Source organism: Molossus molossus, unplaced genomic scaffold, assembly GCF_014108415.1.
Source record: "Molossus molossus isolate mMolMol1 unplaced genomic scaffold, mMolMol1.p scaffold_m16_p_6, whole genome shotgun sequence".
Lineage (NCBI taxonomy): Eukaryota > Metazoa > Chordata > Mammalia > Chiroptera > Molossidae > Molossus > Molossus molossus.
In genome coordinates, this window is record NW_023425399.1 from 36915474 (window position 1) to 36929404 (window position 13931).

Genomic DNA, 13931 nt, shown 5'->3' on the forward strand with positions numbered 1-13931 from the left:
AAACTGCAACTCCTCACATCAACTTTACTTAACAGCACTTGAAAAAATCAGCCTGGTGGTTCAGTTGGTTGCAGCAAAAACCAATGCACCAAAAAGGTTTCGGGTTTGATTCTGAATGGTCAGGGCACATACCTGGGTTGCAGGTTCAGTCCAGGTCAAGGTGTGTATGGAAGGCAACTGAGTGATGTTTCTCTCTCTCTCTCTCCCCCTCTCTCTCTGTATATCAATGAACAGATCCTTGGGTGAGGATTAAAAAGAATCATGGCACACAGTAGTTGCTTGAATGATAACTGATGAATGAATAATGAACAGAAGATGGTTATATATGGAGTTCCTTAATCCCTACCTATAGATAATGCCTTTCTAAACTACAGCAAGCAACATGGCAGGGTAGAAAGATTCAAGGACTTGAGATGCAGGTTCAGCTGTGTATCCTCACATAAATTACTTTAGCCCTCTTTCCTGATTAATATATCTTATTAAGAAAATTAAAGAAAGATATGTAACAAGATCCTGTAAAATCAATCCAAAGATTATATGAATATGCTATATCAATCCAGTGCCCTAAATCTAATGAAATTTAAAGGCTGCAAGACTAACCTCACAAACTCAAACCAACCTTGCTGCTATTTCCATTTTGACCTTATTCTCCAATTTCAGTAACCAGACTCCTATCCCTTTTCCTTATACCTCAGTTTGTTGCTTGGTTCCAATATAAATACAATGGTATTCCACCCCTGAACCCTAATTCCTGCTATATAGAATTCTACTCACTGCCTGATACTCCTCACCTTCCCAATGTAATTTCAGCCTGTCAAGACTTCTCTTTGCTATTTCCTGATGCCTGCCTTCCTTGGGTCCTGTCTTTGGACCCAAGCCTTTGCCTGACTCATCTGAATATGACCAATTTTCAGTTAACAACAATCAGCAACACCTAAACTCAGAACTTCCTGCTGCCGGACACAAAAATTTTAATAAGCTTAGTGAACATGTAAATATGAACTAGAATCAGATAACAGCCATTTCTAGCTGTATCATCCACTCACCCCTTCAGAGACCTTATCTAATCAAATGGGAATAATGATCTCTTCTGAATATGCCCAACCATATTTTGCTCAAAAAGTCCTCTCCATGTAGAATACTCCACAAGTTTATGTATTTTTTAATCAGAAGGAGGTTTCATTTGTATCGTGTAAGGTACAATGTTTAATACCTAACTAATAAATCACCTTATTACTGTTCTTATTTATATAATTTACCTTCTTTTTTTAATCCTCACCCAAGGATATTTTTCCATTTATCTTCAGATAGAGTAGGAGGAAGGGAGGAAGAGGGGGAGAGGCACATTGATGTGAACGGAATCAAACCCATGACTCACTGGTCCACAGGCTGACGCTCTAACCACTGAGCAAAACCAGTCAGGGCTCTATTATTTAACTTTAATTTCTTTTGTATTTTTTTACTGAATTTATCGAGCTGACATTGGTTAATAAAATTATACAGGTTTCAGGCATACAATTCTACAATATATTATTTGTATATTGTACAGTGTGTTTACCACCCCAAGTCTCCTAAATGTTCCACAAATTTTTGTCTCCAAATTTAATTTTTCCAAACCTTTACCAAAAGAATACTTCACCTATGACTTTTTCTGAATCTTGAGTGAGGTCTTTTTCTAAATTCTCATAGTTCTCTACTGAACATCTTTTATGGCTCTTAAAATTATTCTATTTCATATTTCAATTTTGACTAATTCCTTTCACTTTATATCTGCCCTGTCCAATATGATAGTCAGCAGCCATATGTGGCAACTGAGCACCAGAAATGTGGCTCATTTAACTATAGATTAATATGAAATAGAATGTAAACCATCCCATTAAATTTTTTTATATTGATCACACATTGAAATAATTTTCATATCCTAGGTTAAATACAATATATTAATAAAATTAATTACACCTGCTTCTTTTTAACATTTACTAGGAAATTCAAAATTATGCATTTCTATTGACAGTGCTGCTTTTCTTAAAAACATTTTTATTATATTTACTGTGGTGACTGGAAAGTGCTGCTTTCGACCAGGGCCCTGCATAGCTTAGTGAGCTATTTTTTATAATAGAGGATATACAAAGGGGCAAGATAGGCTGAAATCAAGACCAAACTCCACTCACTAAGCCATACACTGTACAGGAAAGCGATGTCTATTTACGGAAAGAGAACCTGTTGGTTCACTTAAGGCTGTCCCTCACCAAACTGTGAGTTCTGTGTGTTCAGAAGGACATACCTTTTTCTAATTTTCACAGACATTATATAAGCTAACAGTAGCCCTGAGAGGGGAACTATGTCTTACTCACGTTCTATCTGCCAAATATTAGTCACTAAGAGTAGTTGAACGAAGCAATGGATGAGCACTCAACTCCATTACCGTCCTCAGGCACAATTCTTCTTATCATTTGATGAGAACATATAACACTTTAACTGAGTAGAGAACATAGCTCTCACTAGTGCCCACCACAAATCAAATGTTTTGTTTAACCTCAAGACTCAAATTTTTGTATGTATTCTAATCATTATCGTACCAAATCAAACAAAAATTTTTTTTATTTATCTTCAGATAGAGTGGGGGGTTGGAGGGTGACATCAATGTGAGACACATCAAGTGGTTGCCACCCACACGACTACAACTGGGGCAGGGACAAACTGCAACCGAGGTATGTGCCCTTAGCAGGAACTGAACCCGGGACTCTGTGATCTGCAGGCCAACGCTCACCACTGAGCCAAACTGGCCAAGGTGTATCTTTATACTTCTAAATAAGCACTTGCAAATTCCCATTACTATGAAAATACTTAAATATGCTTACATTTTTAAAAGATCAGAATAAATATAAATAATGTAATAGCAAAAAATCTTTAATTTTTCCAACAAACCTGACTGCATTTCTCTTCTCGTCTCAGAATGTTTCATCTTGGGAGATTTTACAATTTCAGAAGTGCCTGCGTCTGCTGTCCTTAGTTTTCCTTTGGGACATGAGTCTGTATTATGTTGAACATTACTTTTTTCCACTTTTGTACATTTTGGTATAAATTCTTCATTATCTTTCTTGGGACTTATTTTTGAATCTATCTCCTTAGATTTGCATGAGTTTTTCATTTTCTGAATTTTGTCACAGTTATCTACATCATTTTTATTTCCAGAATCCTTTTGGTAAATTTTCTTATTTTCTTTCTTTAGGTTTTTTAGTTCTATTTCACTTTTCTGTTTTTTCTTCTTTATTTTCTTTTGGTTCAATGCTTTGTTATCTTCACCTGAAAGATCTGAATCAGAATCTGAAAGGTCATAAAAACGTTTCAAGTCTTCTGTAGTGCTGTGGTTGATGGGGCGTCCTCTTTTATCTACAGCATAATTCAACTTGAACTTTTTGTCATGAAACATTGCTCGAAATCTTTTGTCAATTTTGATTTTTCGATCCTTTTCTGGCATTTCCCAAAATCTTGGGTCCTTTGTAATCTGCTTAAACCGTTGGTCACTCATTAATTCTTGTTTGGATGCCATTTTTAAATGTCTGACTGGACAAGTGCTTAAAGAAACCAAATACTGAAAAATAAAACAAATGTTGCAATAACGAAGGATTAGTAATATAATTAAATGAGATGTTTTGGGAAAAAAATGTTAATTTACAATATAGTTTAAGTTAAATGTAAATAAAGGTAACAAATCTATGTTCATTTAGAAACAATTTTGAGTCACATGCAGAAAACCAAAAACTATCAGAATATCCTCTTTCGATTATAGAGCATTTGAAGAAATAAATTTAGGGCAAAGCAAGCATAATTCCAGGGCAAATACTTGCTAACAAACTGCACTCAGAATTTTTAGATTTTTGTTTGTATACCTGTAGGTGTTACAAGTTAAAAGTGAATGTAAATTAAGATTCCCAAGCCTCTGCCCTGGTTGGTTGGACTCAGTGCTGGCCAAAAGAGTCACTGGTTCAATTCCAACCAAGGGCACCTACCTGGCATGCAGTTCGATCCCCTGGCTTGGGGACGTAAGGGAGGCAACCAATCATGTGTCTCTCTCACATCGATGTTTGTTTGTTTCTCTCTCTCTCCCTCTCTCCCTACCTCCACTCTCTCTTAAAAAAAGTCAATGAAAAAGTATTCTCAGGTGAGAATAAACAAAATAAATAAATAAATAAATAAATAATTCCCAAGCCTCAACTGGTCTCATTTTTTCCTGCACATTCCAGTTCCACTCTCTTTGCTATTCCTCACCTCATGCTACTTCAAACAATCTTTAGTTCTACAAAGCTAGTCTCATAAGAAAATAGACCAAAATCAAGTCAGTTCAGTTCACAAAGTTCCCTCTTTAGATTCGACCATCCTTCAAGAACCAGGTAAAGTCTCACTCTAGTTAATAAATACCACACCTTTCTATGATTTCTTATTCTAGAAGTGACCAACCACCAAATGGGATGATTCTGCTCCACCCCAAACATATTGGAATACGTGTGTATACAATTACCATTGTTTCTTGAAAACATTCACTAGTGGTTTAGTATGTCTCTAGATTTGATTTTTGCAAAGAGTCAAATGTCATTGATTATTAAGAGCAAAAAAGTACTAATCAAACAGGGTAGTGGTGCCTTGTTTCAAAAAAGCAAGGCTTGCCGATAAAGCTATATTTTTTTCCTAAGAATTTAAAACAATTTTTTATACACCAAGAAAAATTCAAAGGCTTCAATAATCCACTTGCTAATCTGTGAGTTTTAGATGTATCAAAGCATTTAACCCTCAGAAAAGCCTTACGAGGTAGATACAATTTCATCTAACAACCAGAGGCAACGCATATACACGTTTAGAAAGAAACCACTGGACAAAAGTCCGATACTCAGAGAGGGGAAGGCGACCTGACCTCACCTCTGAAGCCCGCTCTCCTCTCTGTGGTCCACCCTCCCTTTATACCCACCCTCTAACGCGGGGAACAACAAAGTGGCCCGGGAACTAAGGTCTTCTTCCAAGCTCCCAAGCCTCAGGGCGCTGCTATTGGACTAAGGACCCTGAGAAGGACCAAGGAAGTCTGAAAAATGAGGCCGGAAGGCAAGGAGGAGGGGTGTACCTCTCACGACTCCAGTCAGACTGCTTCTGCTCGCTCCACAGTCCTTGCTGAATCCTACTTCACTCACCTGCTTAGAGCCTTCTCCGAGCCTCACGTGGGACCGCACCCACAATCCTCCGCGTGACGCTCCGCCATCATGGCAGGCGAACTGGGCCAAACTACCTTCGCTTTCCCTCGGCGAAGAGCTCTAGAGCAGGCGCCGAAGCTGCGGGGCGCCTGCGCACTACAGGCGCGCTAGCAAGTGGCGTCTTCCAGAGAGATGCTGCCGCTGACCCGGTTCTGGCTTCTGCTGCGCCGACCTCCGGCGGCGGGAGTCCGGGGAAAGAACCTTGGTCTCCGAAAGGTCGCCTCTGGCGTCTCTTTCCCGGGCAACGCATCGCCCAGAGCCCTAAATATCTTCGACCGGGATTTGAAGAGGAAACAGAAGAACTGGGCGGCCCGACAGCCCGAGCCTTTGAAGTTTGACTACCTGAAGGAGGAGGTGAGTACGCGGGGCGGCGGGAGAGGGCGGTACCGAGACTAGGCTTTGGGTTCCCGAGCTCCGGACAGGTCCTGATAGATCCTTTCTCTCCGCTTGACCTTGAGCAGGCACTTTGCCTTTCTGGGCCTGTACTGTAATCAGGAAAGGGCTGGGCCCGGATGTTTGGAAGGTGCATATTCATTCATTCATGCGTGCGTTCGTTCGTTCGTTCGTTCATATTGCTTGAGTTGCAGGTATGTCTAAGTCAAACTTGACCGCTGCCCTCCTGAGATTTCATTCTTGTGGGAGGCAAGACAGACAGTGAACACACAACTGTGATGTTAGCTAAAGAAGAAAGATGAGATAATAAAGTGAAGTGGTATAGTGACTGCAATGGTTAGAGAAGGCCGCCCAGGCAGACCATATGATGCAGCATTAGAATCCATGCTGAGATCTGGGGAGGAAAGCCTTACAGGCAAAGGTAAGACAAATGCAGAGCCTTTGTGGCCAAAAGGACCTTGTTGAGGCCTCCAATGAGAGTGTGGGAGAGGAGGTCTGTGTGGGCCCAGATTATAAGAGCCTTAAGGGGTAAGATTTTGGATTTTTTTCTCTATCTCAGCTCCCCATTCATTATGGCAATCTCTGGCTACATGTGACTATTGAGCACTTCAAATGTGGCTAGTCGAATTAAGATGTGCTGTAAGTGGAAAATACACTGGATTTCAGTGACTTAGTATGAAAAAAGAATGTGAAGTATTTCAGTATTTATATTGATTGCATTTTGAAATTATATATTTTTATATATTAGGTTAAATATGTTAAAGTTAATTTCTCCTGTTTCTTTTTTCTTTATTGATTTTAGAGAGAAAGGAAAGGAGAGAGAGAGCTAGAAACATCAGTGAGAGAGAACATCAATTGGCCACCTCTTGCATGCCCCCAACTGGGAATTGGGCCCACAATCTGGGTATGTGCCCTGACTGGGAATCAAACTGGTGACCTCCTGGTGCATGGGTCCACCCCTGAGCCACACCATCTGGGCTCTCCTGTTTCCTTTTCATGTAAAGTGGCTACTAGAAAAATTTAAATTGCACATGTGGCTCTTACTGTTTTTGTATTGGCCAGCACTGCTGTAGAGGAATGTGAGGCTGTTGAATGGTTTTAAGCAGTGGAGTGATAGGATCTGTTTTTGTTTTCGGAAAATCAAATTAAGGTACATTAAGATCTCTGCTCAGGTGGACAGGCAGTACCAAGCTAAGGCCTGAGTAATTGTTTCTTCACGGGTAGAGCAAAATTGAAGTCGAGTATAATGTACTATTTCAAGCCAATGCAACAAACACTTACTGAGCTCATACTTTGGTCAGAGCTCTCTGCAAGCTCTGGCCTGATCAGATGATTGACTGTTCTCAGAGTTCATGATAGTATATACTTAGAAGATTGGCATTCCTAGCCAGTCTTCTCCAAGAAAAGTTCCAGGATTACAATTAGACTGAAGCCCAGACAGTGTACAAGACTAGAATAAATGATATAAAATACATGAGAGTTATTTTTATAATAAATACAAGATATTCATTTTAGGCATGATGTGTAAAGTGGACCTTGGGAAAAGACTTCTGCTATACCTCTTCCCTTCCCCCACCCTCCAAAGCAGATATTCATATTCTGAACTTTCATGTCCTACTAGAAATTCTGGGGTGTTTATGAGAGGATTAATAGAATTTGAGGAATACTGGGCTTCTGCATCTATTCCTGCCAGATAAAGATAGCCTAGCAAAAGGAGGCATCTATCTTATGACCTTTTAAATTAGGGTGGGAAGTGCAGTTTCTTCAGATTTGGCTGACTTTTTCTAATTGGCAAATATTACACAGGAAAGTTGTTCACTCATTTAGGAGTTCCATAAAACTTGTTAGTAGCCATCAAATAATGTTTTAAACTAAATGATTAAGTTTATACATTCATCTGTAATAAAACCCAGCTAATTAATTAATTTTTCACTTTCATATACTTCATGCTAATCTGTGGACAATAATGTGCCTTTTATGTTCCTGTTGATTTTCATCCTTGTGCTCTTATAGCACGTGGAATATAAAGACTATACACACACACACACACACACACATCTATACAGAGAGAGAGAGAGAATGTAGAATATGTTTAGTCTTGATTTCCTTTAAATTGACTTCTGAAGCAATTTACCTCACTTTGTCTCCTGGGATATTTTTATTCCTTATGTTCCTATTTAGAATTTGAAAAGAAAGTTGCCGTGGTCACATTGAAAGAGGCATAAAGGGAAGTACTCACAAACATGTTGAAAGATAAATGACTATGGATTGTTGAATACTAGAAAAGAGTGTTACTTCTCTATTAAACCTACTTATCTTAACTTGGTCACTTCATTGTCTTTTACAATCCTTCAGGTTGGAATTCGGATTGCGGATCGTGTGTATGACATAGCCAGGTAGGTGATGATAAATACATAACAAAATACAATCAACTTTGGTGACTTGAGAGGAATTAAATGATGAGAGCTTGATATCTGGAATGACAGAATTTGGATGAATTTATTACTAGGATTAGTGATTTTAATCCCTCTCTAAGTCTCTCCTTTTTCACGTCTGAAAGACCAAGTGCTCTTCATTGTTGCCTAAAGAAAGAATGAACTGGAAGCACAATGCTTAACTTCTCTCTAAGCCTGAATGACTGGTCTACTTGAGTTAGCCAAAGCCAGTAGTAGAAAGATAGCTCCAAAAATGGAGATAAAGAATTGACTGCATGAGAATTTTGAATAGTATTTACTAAACCTAGCTTTAAACGTTTAACTAAAAATAACAATAGAATCTTTTACCATTCTAAGCAAGGAAAATCTACCTAGATTTGTCTCTCAATCAGGCTATCATAGACTTTGGCCGTTTTATGTTAAGTATTCTTAATACTTGTTCTATGATAATTATATAGAGGCATATTTGAGAAAATAATGCTTTCTTCAAGTAATTATTAAAACATTGATGGATTTATTGCTCTGTATTAGGCATAGTGAAAGCTTTATAGATTGAAATTTATAACTACATGATGGGAACCACAGCTAAATAATGGCTTTGCCTAGAATTGTTCTGTGATGTCAATAAATCACTTTTTGTACTTTTTTGTTTGTTTAGAAGGTATTCAATTAGACCAATATGGGATGACTTTGTTACATTTGTCTATAAAAAGGGGGAATTTTCTAAAATCACAGAGTCTTTCAATCATATTTTAGATATATCCTTGCTACTTAATAGAGTTGGGATGATTGGATTTTGTAAGGTTAAAAAATTGTCCCCCTCCATTCTGCTTAGTTTGCTCAATGGTTAGAGCGTCAGCCCTCAGACCAAAAGGTCTTGGGTTTGATTCCCAGTCAAGGGCACGAACCTGGGTTGCAGGTTCAATCCCCGGCCCTGGTCGGGGTTGTGCAGGAGGCAGCTGATTGATGTCTCTCTCTTGTGTCAGTGTTTCTCTCTCTCTCTCCCCCTCCCTTCCACACTCTAAAAATCAATGGAAAAATATCCTTGAGTGAGGACTAACAAAAAAAAAATTATTCCCATTTCATCTGTTTCATTAGTTGCATTATTTTAAAGATTTTAAAAAATAGCGAATTCTCTATACTGTAGTCATTCATTTGCCTGATTTTTGGACATTTGTAATTTAATGAATAAAACAAATTTTCCAAATCAGTTTGAATTTTATAATTATTTTATGCCATACTATTGAATAAAACATGGTCTGTGGAGAGAACTGTGATTATGGCCAAAAGCATGTATGTCTTAAACTAATAGTAACTGGAATTAAATTATTTAAAATACCAGTCTAAATGTTCTTGTACTAATGTTCTGTTATTAGAAAGAGTAGTTTATATTGTCAGCACTGATCTTGTGATGATTTTTTTAAAACTAATCCCCTAGATTATTAAATTTATTTGTGTTATCTGAGGTTCATTTCATACTGTTTTAATCAGTGATAATAATAACTCATAACTAACTTTTATTGAACATTTGTACTGGGCTAAATATTTTATATGCACTGTTTCCTAAAATGTGCACACCAACCATGCAGGAGACTATAACTTTCCCATTTTATGGTTGGGGAAACTGAGATACAGCAAGATTAAATCACTTGTATCTGGTCACAGAGCCAATACATTTCAGGCCCAGAATTCTAACTCATGTCTTTCTGATTGCAAAGCCTATGCACTTCATGGTGCCATATACCACCTGTGTTCACAAACAAGCTAGAGGGTGTTAGGTATATAAACAGTTCTCTCTCACAAGTGGTTCTCCAGTTTTGTACTGGTGTTCTATATGTTTGACACACATGTTTAATAGAACTTGAGAAGGGACTTTCTTGGTTTCAGTAGGAAAATACGTTATTAGTGGATAAAATTTTAAGTATGCTTGTCACAAATTTTTCGTAAATCTATGGCCTACAATTAGATATGTGTACTGATTTAGTAATGACACGGTATATTTAGAGAAGACAGCATAGCATAGGGGATAATGGTTCTGGTTCAGGATTCAAATGGACTGAATTCAAGTTCTGAATGCTGCTTTTTACTTGAGTGACCTTGGGTTGGCTTACTTAAATTTGAACACTTAGTATACTGCTGAACCTGGTAAGACTGCAATAAAAGTGAGCTATTATTTAGCTGGTGTTTTGTTTTAGTTTAGTGTATGATACTTTATGGTATTTCACATGATGCTATCTAAGTCATATGCTGCCTCAACAAATTTGAGAAGTAGAAATAATTAGTAAGTTTCTGATAGATATGCAGAATATTTTTATGTTAATTTACATGAACTTCTCTTCATTATTAATCTGGATATATTATCAAATTAAAATATACTCACTGAATCTGTTCTTTGAATCCTTTTGGAGCAACCATATGGAAAGCCAATTGACTGTGAGGTACTGTGAATGGCTAGACCAGATGATCTGCTCTATCCATTATGTTTTCTGGTACTTATGATAAAACTTTTTGAAAGTTGCATTCACTTTCAAATTAGTTCTTAATAAATTATAAGCAAAATTAGTTCTTAATAATTGTTTTATGGACTGTATTATTACAGATAAAACATAACTTCTGTGTCTCTGTTTTAGAGATTTTCCCCTTGTTTTGGATATCGGTTGTGGAAGAGGTTACATAGCACAACATTTGAATAAGGTATATTTATTGTGTGATTTAATTTACTTTAATAAATAAAATTGGCTGATTTTAAGGAAAGAATTTCCTAATCAGTTATATTTGGATTATATCAGAATTGTTACATTTTTTTTTTTTTTAGTGGTTGAACTAATGGTTGTTTTGTGTCAGTTCTAAAGAATTTTTCCTTAAAGTGGTTTTTCTTTACTTTGAATCTACAGTGTTCCTACTGATACTTTCTTTAAATCTATATAAGATACTTTGCTCCTTATTCCTACTTTGTTCAAATGTTTTTAAAAATTCACAATAAAATCAGATTGACAGTCATTTGGAAAATATGATTAAACTAATTTCTTAGCCAGGAAAAGTATTAATTTCAGCATAAGTTGCCTTTATTAATGCTTATGCCATTTCATTTTGCATTTTCTAATTCAAACCATAAAGACATTTATTTATTGTTTTAGCCCCTATATATAGGACACCGATGGCTACAGATTAAGGAGGGGTTTCTGTATAAAATCTACTTTGGAAAAAACATACACTTGGGTCAGGGCAGAGGTAGGGATATGTGTGAAGCTCCCAAAACACTGGTGTTGATAATAGTAAATGCCACAGAAATGGTACAGTTATTAAACTACAATGGGGTTAAGGGAAAGGAAAAATCAGTAGGGGTTCTTGTGTTGAAAGACCTCTAAAAGGGCACAGGTCTGTGTTTCATAGTTATTAGAAGTAAAGGTATGGCAGGAGGAAAGGCACAGAGGTAGAATACTGTGGGGCATGATACAGTGATTTTTAAGGAAGATTAATTTCAGGATGGTATGCAAGAAGGATTGAAGAGGGAGAGGATAACGAAACAGAAAAATTAGAGAGCTGTGTTAAAGGCAGTGCAGACGGGAGAGATAAAGACCTGCCACCTATATGGAGGCAGCAAGATATAAAGGAAGAGGTGTATGAGAGAGACCTAGTAGAATCCACAGAATTTGATGACTGATCAGATATGGTGGGCATGGCAAATCAATTATTCTAATTGCTCAGTCTAGTTTATTCATTGATTCTTCTTTTGTCCTCCCCTCCCACATCAAATCTATCAACAAATCTTATTTGAACTTCAAAATATATCCATAACTCTACCACTTCTTACCACTTTCACCATTACCATTGGTTAATATTATAGTAGCCACCTTATCAGCCTCCCTGCTTCTACCCTTGCCCTTGTCCATTCTTACAGTAAAGTAATTCTTTTAAAACACAAGTCAGTTCATTCTCAGGCCTCTACTCAGAACTGCTGGCTTCTCGTGTAACTTTCTAATAATCCAGAGTCCTAGACAAGACCCTTAGTGATCTGGCTCTCTGTCATGTCTGATTTATCTCCATCCCCTACTCCCCTCTTTCAGTAGCTGACCTCCTTACTGTCTCTCAAACTGGCCAGGGCTTCACATTGAACTTGTTGTTTTCTATGCTCTTCCACAAGACTTTCGTGTGACTTACTTCCTCACCTTTCCGGTCTTAGCTCAAATGATCCTTCATCAAAGTTCCATCCCTTTCCTGACTATTCTATAAAATAGGGTCCCCATTCGCCACTGACTAGTTGCTTTGTTTGCTTCCATAACACTTATTAGCACCTGATGTATGCTTATTTGGTGTGTGTCTTCTTTTACGGGGATATAAGCTCCGTGGATTTGCTCATTTTTGTTGTCCACTAAATTTTCAGTATCTACAACACACAATGAAGATTTATTAAATGCTTATTGCATGAATAAATGCAAGATAAGTTTTAAGCTGACTTCGGTGACTGGAAAAAGTCAGGGAATGAAATGGGGCAAGGAGCAGGGGATATTCCTATTTTAGATATGTTGAGTTTAAGATGACAGTGTTAATGTCCAGCAGGTAGTTAGAAATGTGGAATTGGAATTGGGGTTTTGAGGTTAAGGTCATTGACATGAGAATTCAATATTCTGCTCTGCCATTTTCTATGTACACTTAGACCAATTACCCGAATTTTCCAGACCTCAGTTTCTGTAAAATGGAAGTAATAATACATCTCTACTGGTTGACAAGAAGATTGAGAGAAGTTAAGTTTGGCTCTTGTTCTTATTTGGAAGTTTCTGTCAGGTGACAATTGTCAGTGGCTTCAGTTGTCACCTCTGAACATAGGAGTCAGTAAGGTCTAGGGGCAAGAATATAGAAAGGAACCTTAGGGGTGGGAGAATGAGGAGGAACTCATAAGGATGTCAGGGATAGTAAGTAAGATTAAAAGTGTCTAAATAAGGTATCTTTTGATTATAAGAAGCAGAACTCCACTGAAGCCATTTCAAATACAGGAACATTTATTACTTAGAGCCTTTTATGTCACTCAGGATGTGGAAGTACAGACAGCATCACAGGGATGAGGAATTTGGAACATCAGAACGAAGGTCCTTCTGTGCACATGCTCTCTGGGATTACATAGATGCCACAAGTTTGCTTTCTTTCTTATTTTTCCCTGCACACTATCCCTGGTGTTTACCAGTGCATGTGGCCTCAATATGAGTAACCTACACCCACTGGTGTGCTGAAATTAGCTCTACTGGCTCATAAAAACTGATTGTTAGCATCTCTTCCCAACCCTGTGTTCAGTGACATTGCATTATTGATAGCTCGAAATCAGCCGTTGTGGGAGTATTTGCACCATGGAAGTTGGCAAATACTACCAAGCAGTCCCCCACTAAAAGCCAGATTTTGTTTTTTTGTTCTTTACTTATTTATTTATTTTTAAATCCTCACCTGAGGATATTTTTCCATTTATCTTCAGATAGAGTGGGAGGGAGAGAGGGACACATGGATTGGTTGCCTCCCGCATGACCCCAACCAGGGCCTAGAACCAAACCGCAACCAAGGTACGTGCCCTTCACCGAATCGAACCTGCCACTCTTTGGTCCATGGTCCTGCGCTCTAATCACTGAGCCAAACAGGCCAGGGCAAAAAGCCAGTTTTATGTAGTTACCAGCACTCTGCTGCCTCCATCCCAGGTCTGCCCTGTCTCTAAGTCTCTTAGTTTAAATTTTTGAGTGAGAGACGGGGATAGATAGTCTGATTGGCCTAATTTTCGCCCCTTGCAGTGGTATACTGGAACTGGCTTGTGAGAGCCTATTGTGCACATCTCTTCCCAACTCTACATTTAGCTACATGATGTTGGTAGCATGAAATC

At 37.9% G+C, this 13931-nt stretch overlaps 2 protein-coding genes across 7 annotated transcripts in view; one reads left to right on the top strand and one right to left on the bottom strand.

Annotated features, from left to right (window-relative positions):
- ESF1 (ESF1 nucleolar pre-rRNA processing protein homolog) overlaps positions 1-5185 on the bottom strand; it is a 77535-nt gene extending 72350 nt beyond the window's left edge. The window contains exons 1-2 of the mRNA XM_036244394.1: positions 5117-5185; positions 2929-3595 (exon numbers count right to left, since the gene is read on the bottom strand). Of these exons, the coding sequence (XP_036100287.1) occupies positions 2929-3553 (625 nt within the window). The 5' untranslated portion in view covers positions 3554-3595; positions 5117-5185. The remainder of the gene's footprint in view (positions 1-2928; positions 3596-5116) is intronic.
- Positions 5186-5345: 160 nt separating this feature from the next.
- Positions 5346-13931, top strand: part of NDUFAF5 (NADH:ubiquinone oxidoreductase complex assembly factor 5) — a 39774-nt gene continuing 31188 nt past the window's right edge. For 5 of the 6 annotated variants that reach the window (XM_036245886.1, XM_036245890.1, XM_036245889.1 and 2 more), the window contains exons 1-3: positions 5346-5597; positions 7992-8032; positions 10702-10765. In XM_036245886.1, the coding sequence (XP_036101779.1) occupies positions 5376-5597; positions 7992-8032; positions 10702-10765 (327 nt within the window). In that variant the 5' untranslated portion in view covers positions 5346-5375. Of the gene's footprint in view, positions 5598-7990; positions 8033-10701; positions 10766-13931 lie in introns of those variants that run through there. The other variant, XM_036245892.1, reaches the window with a different exon arrangement.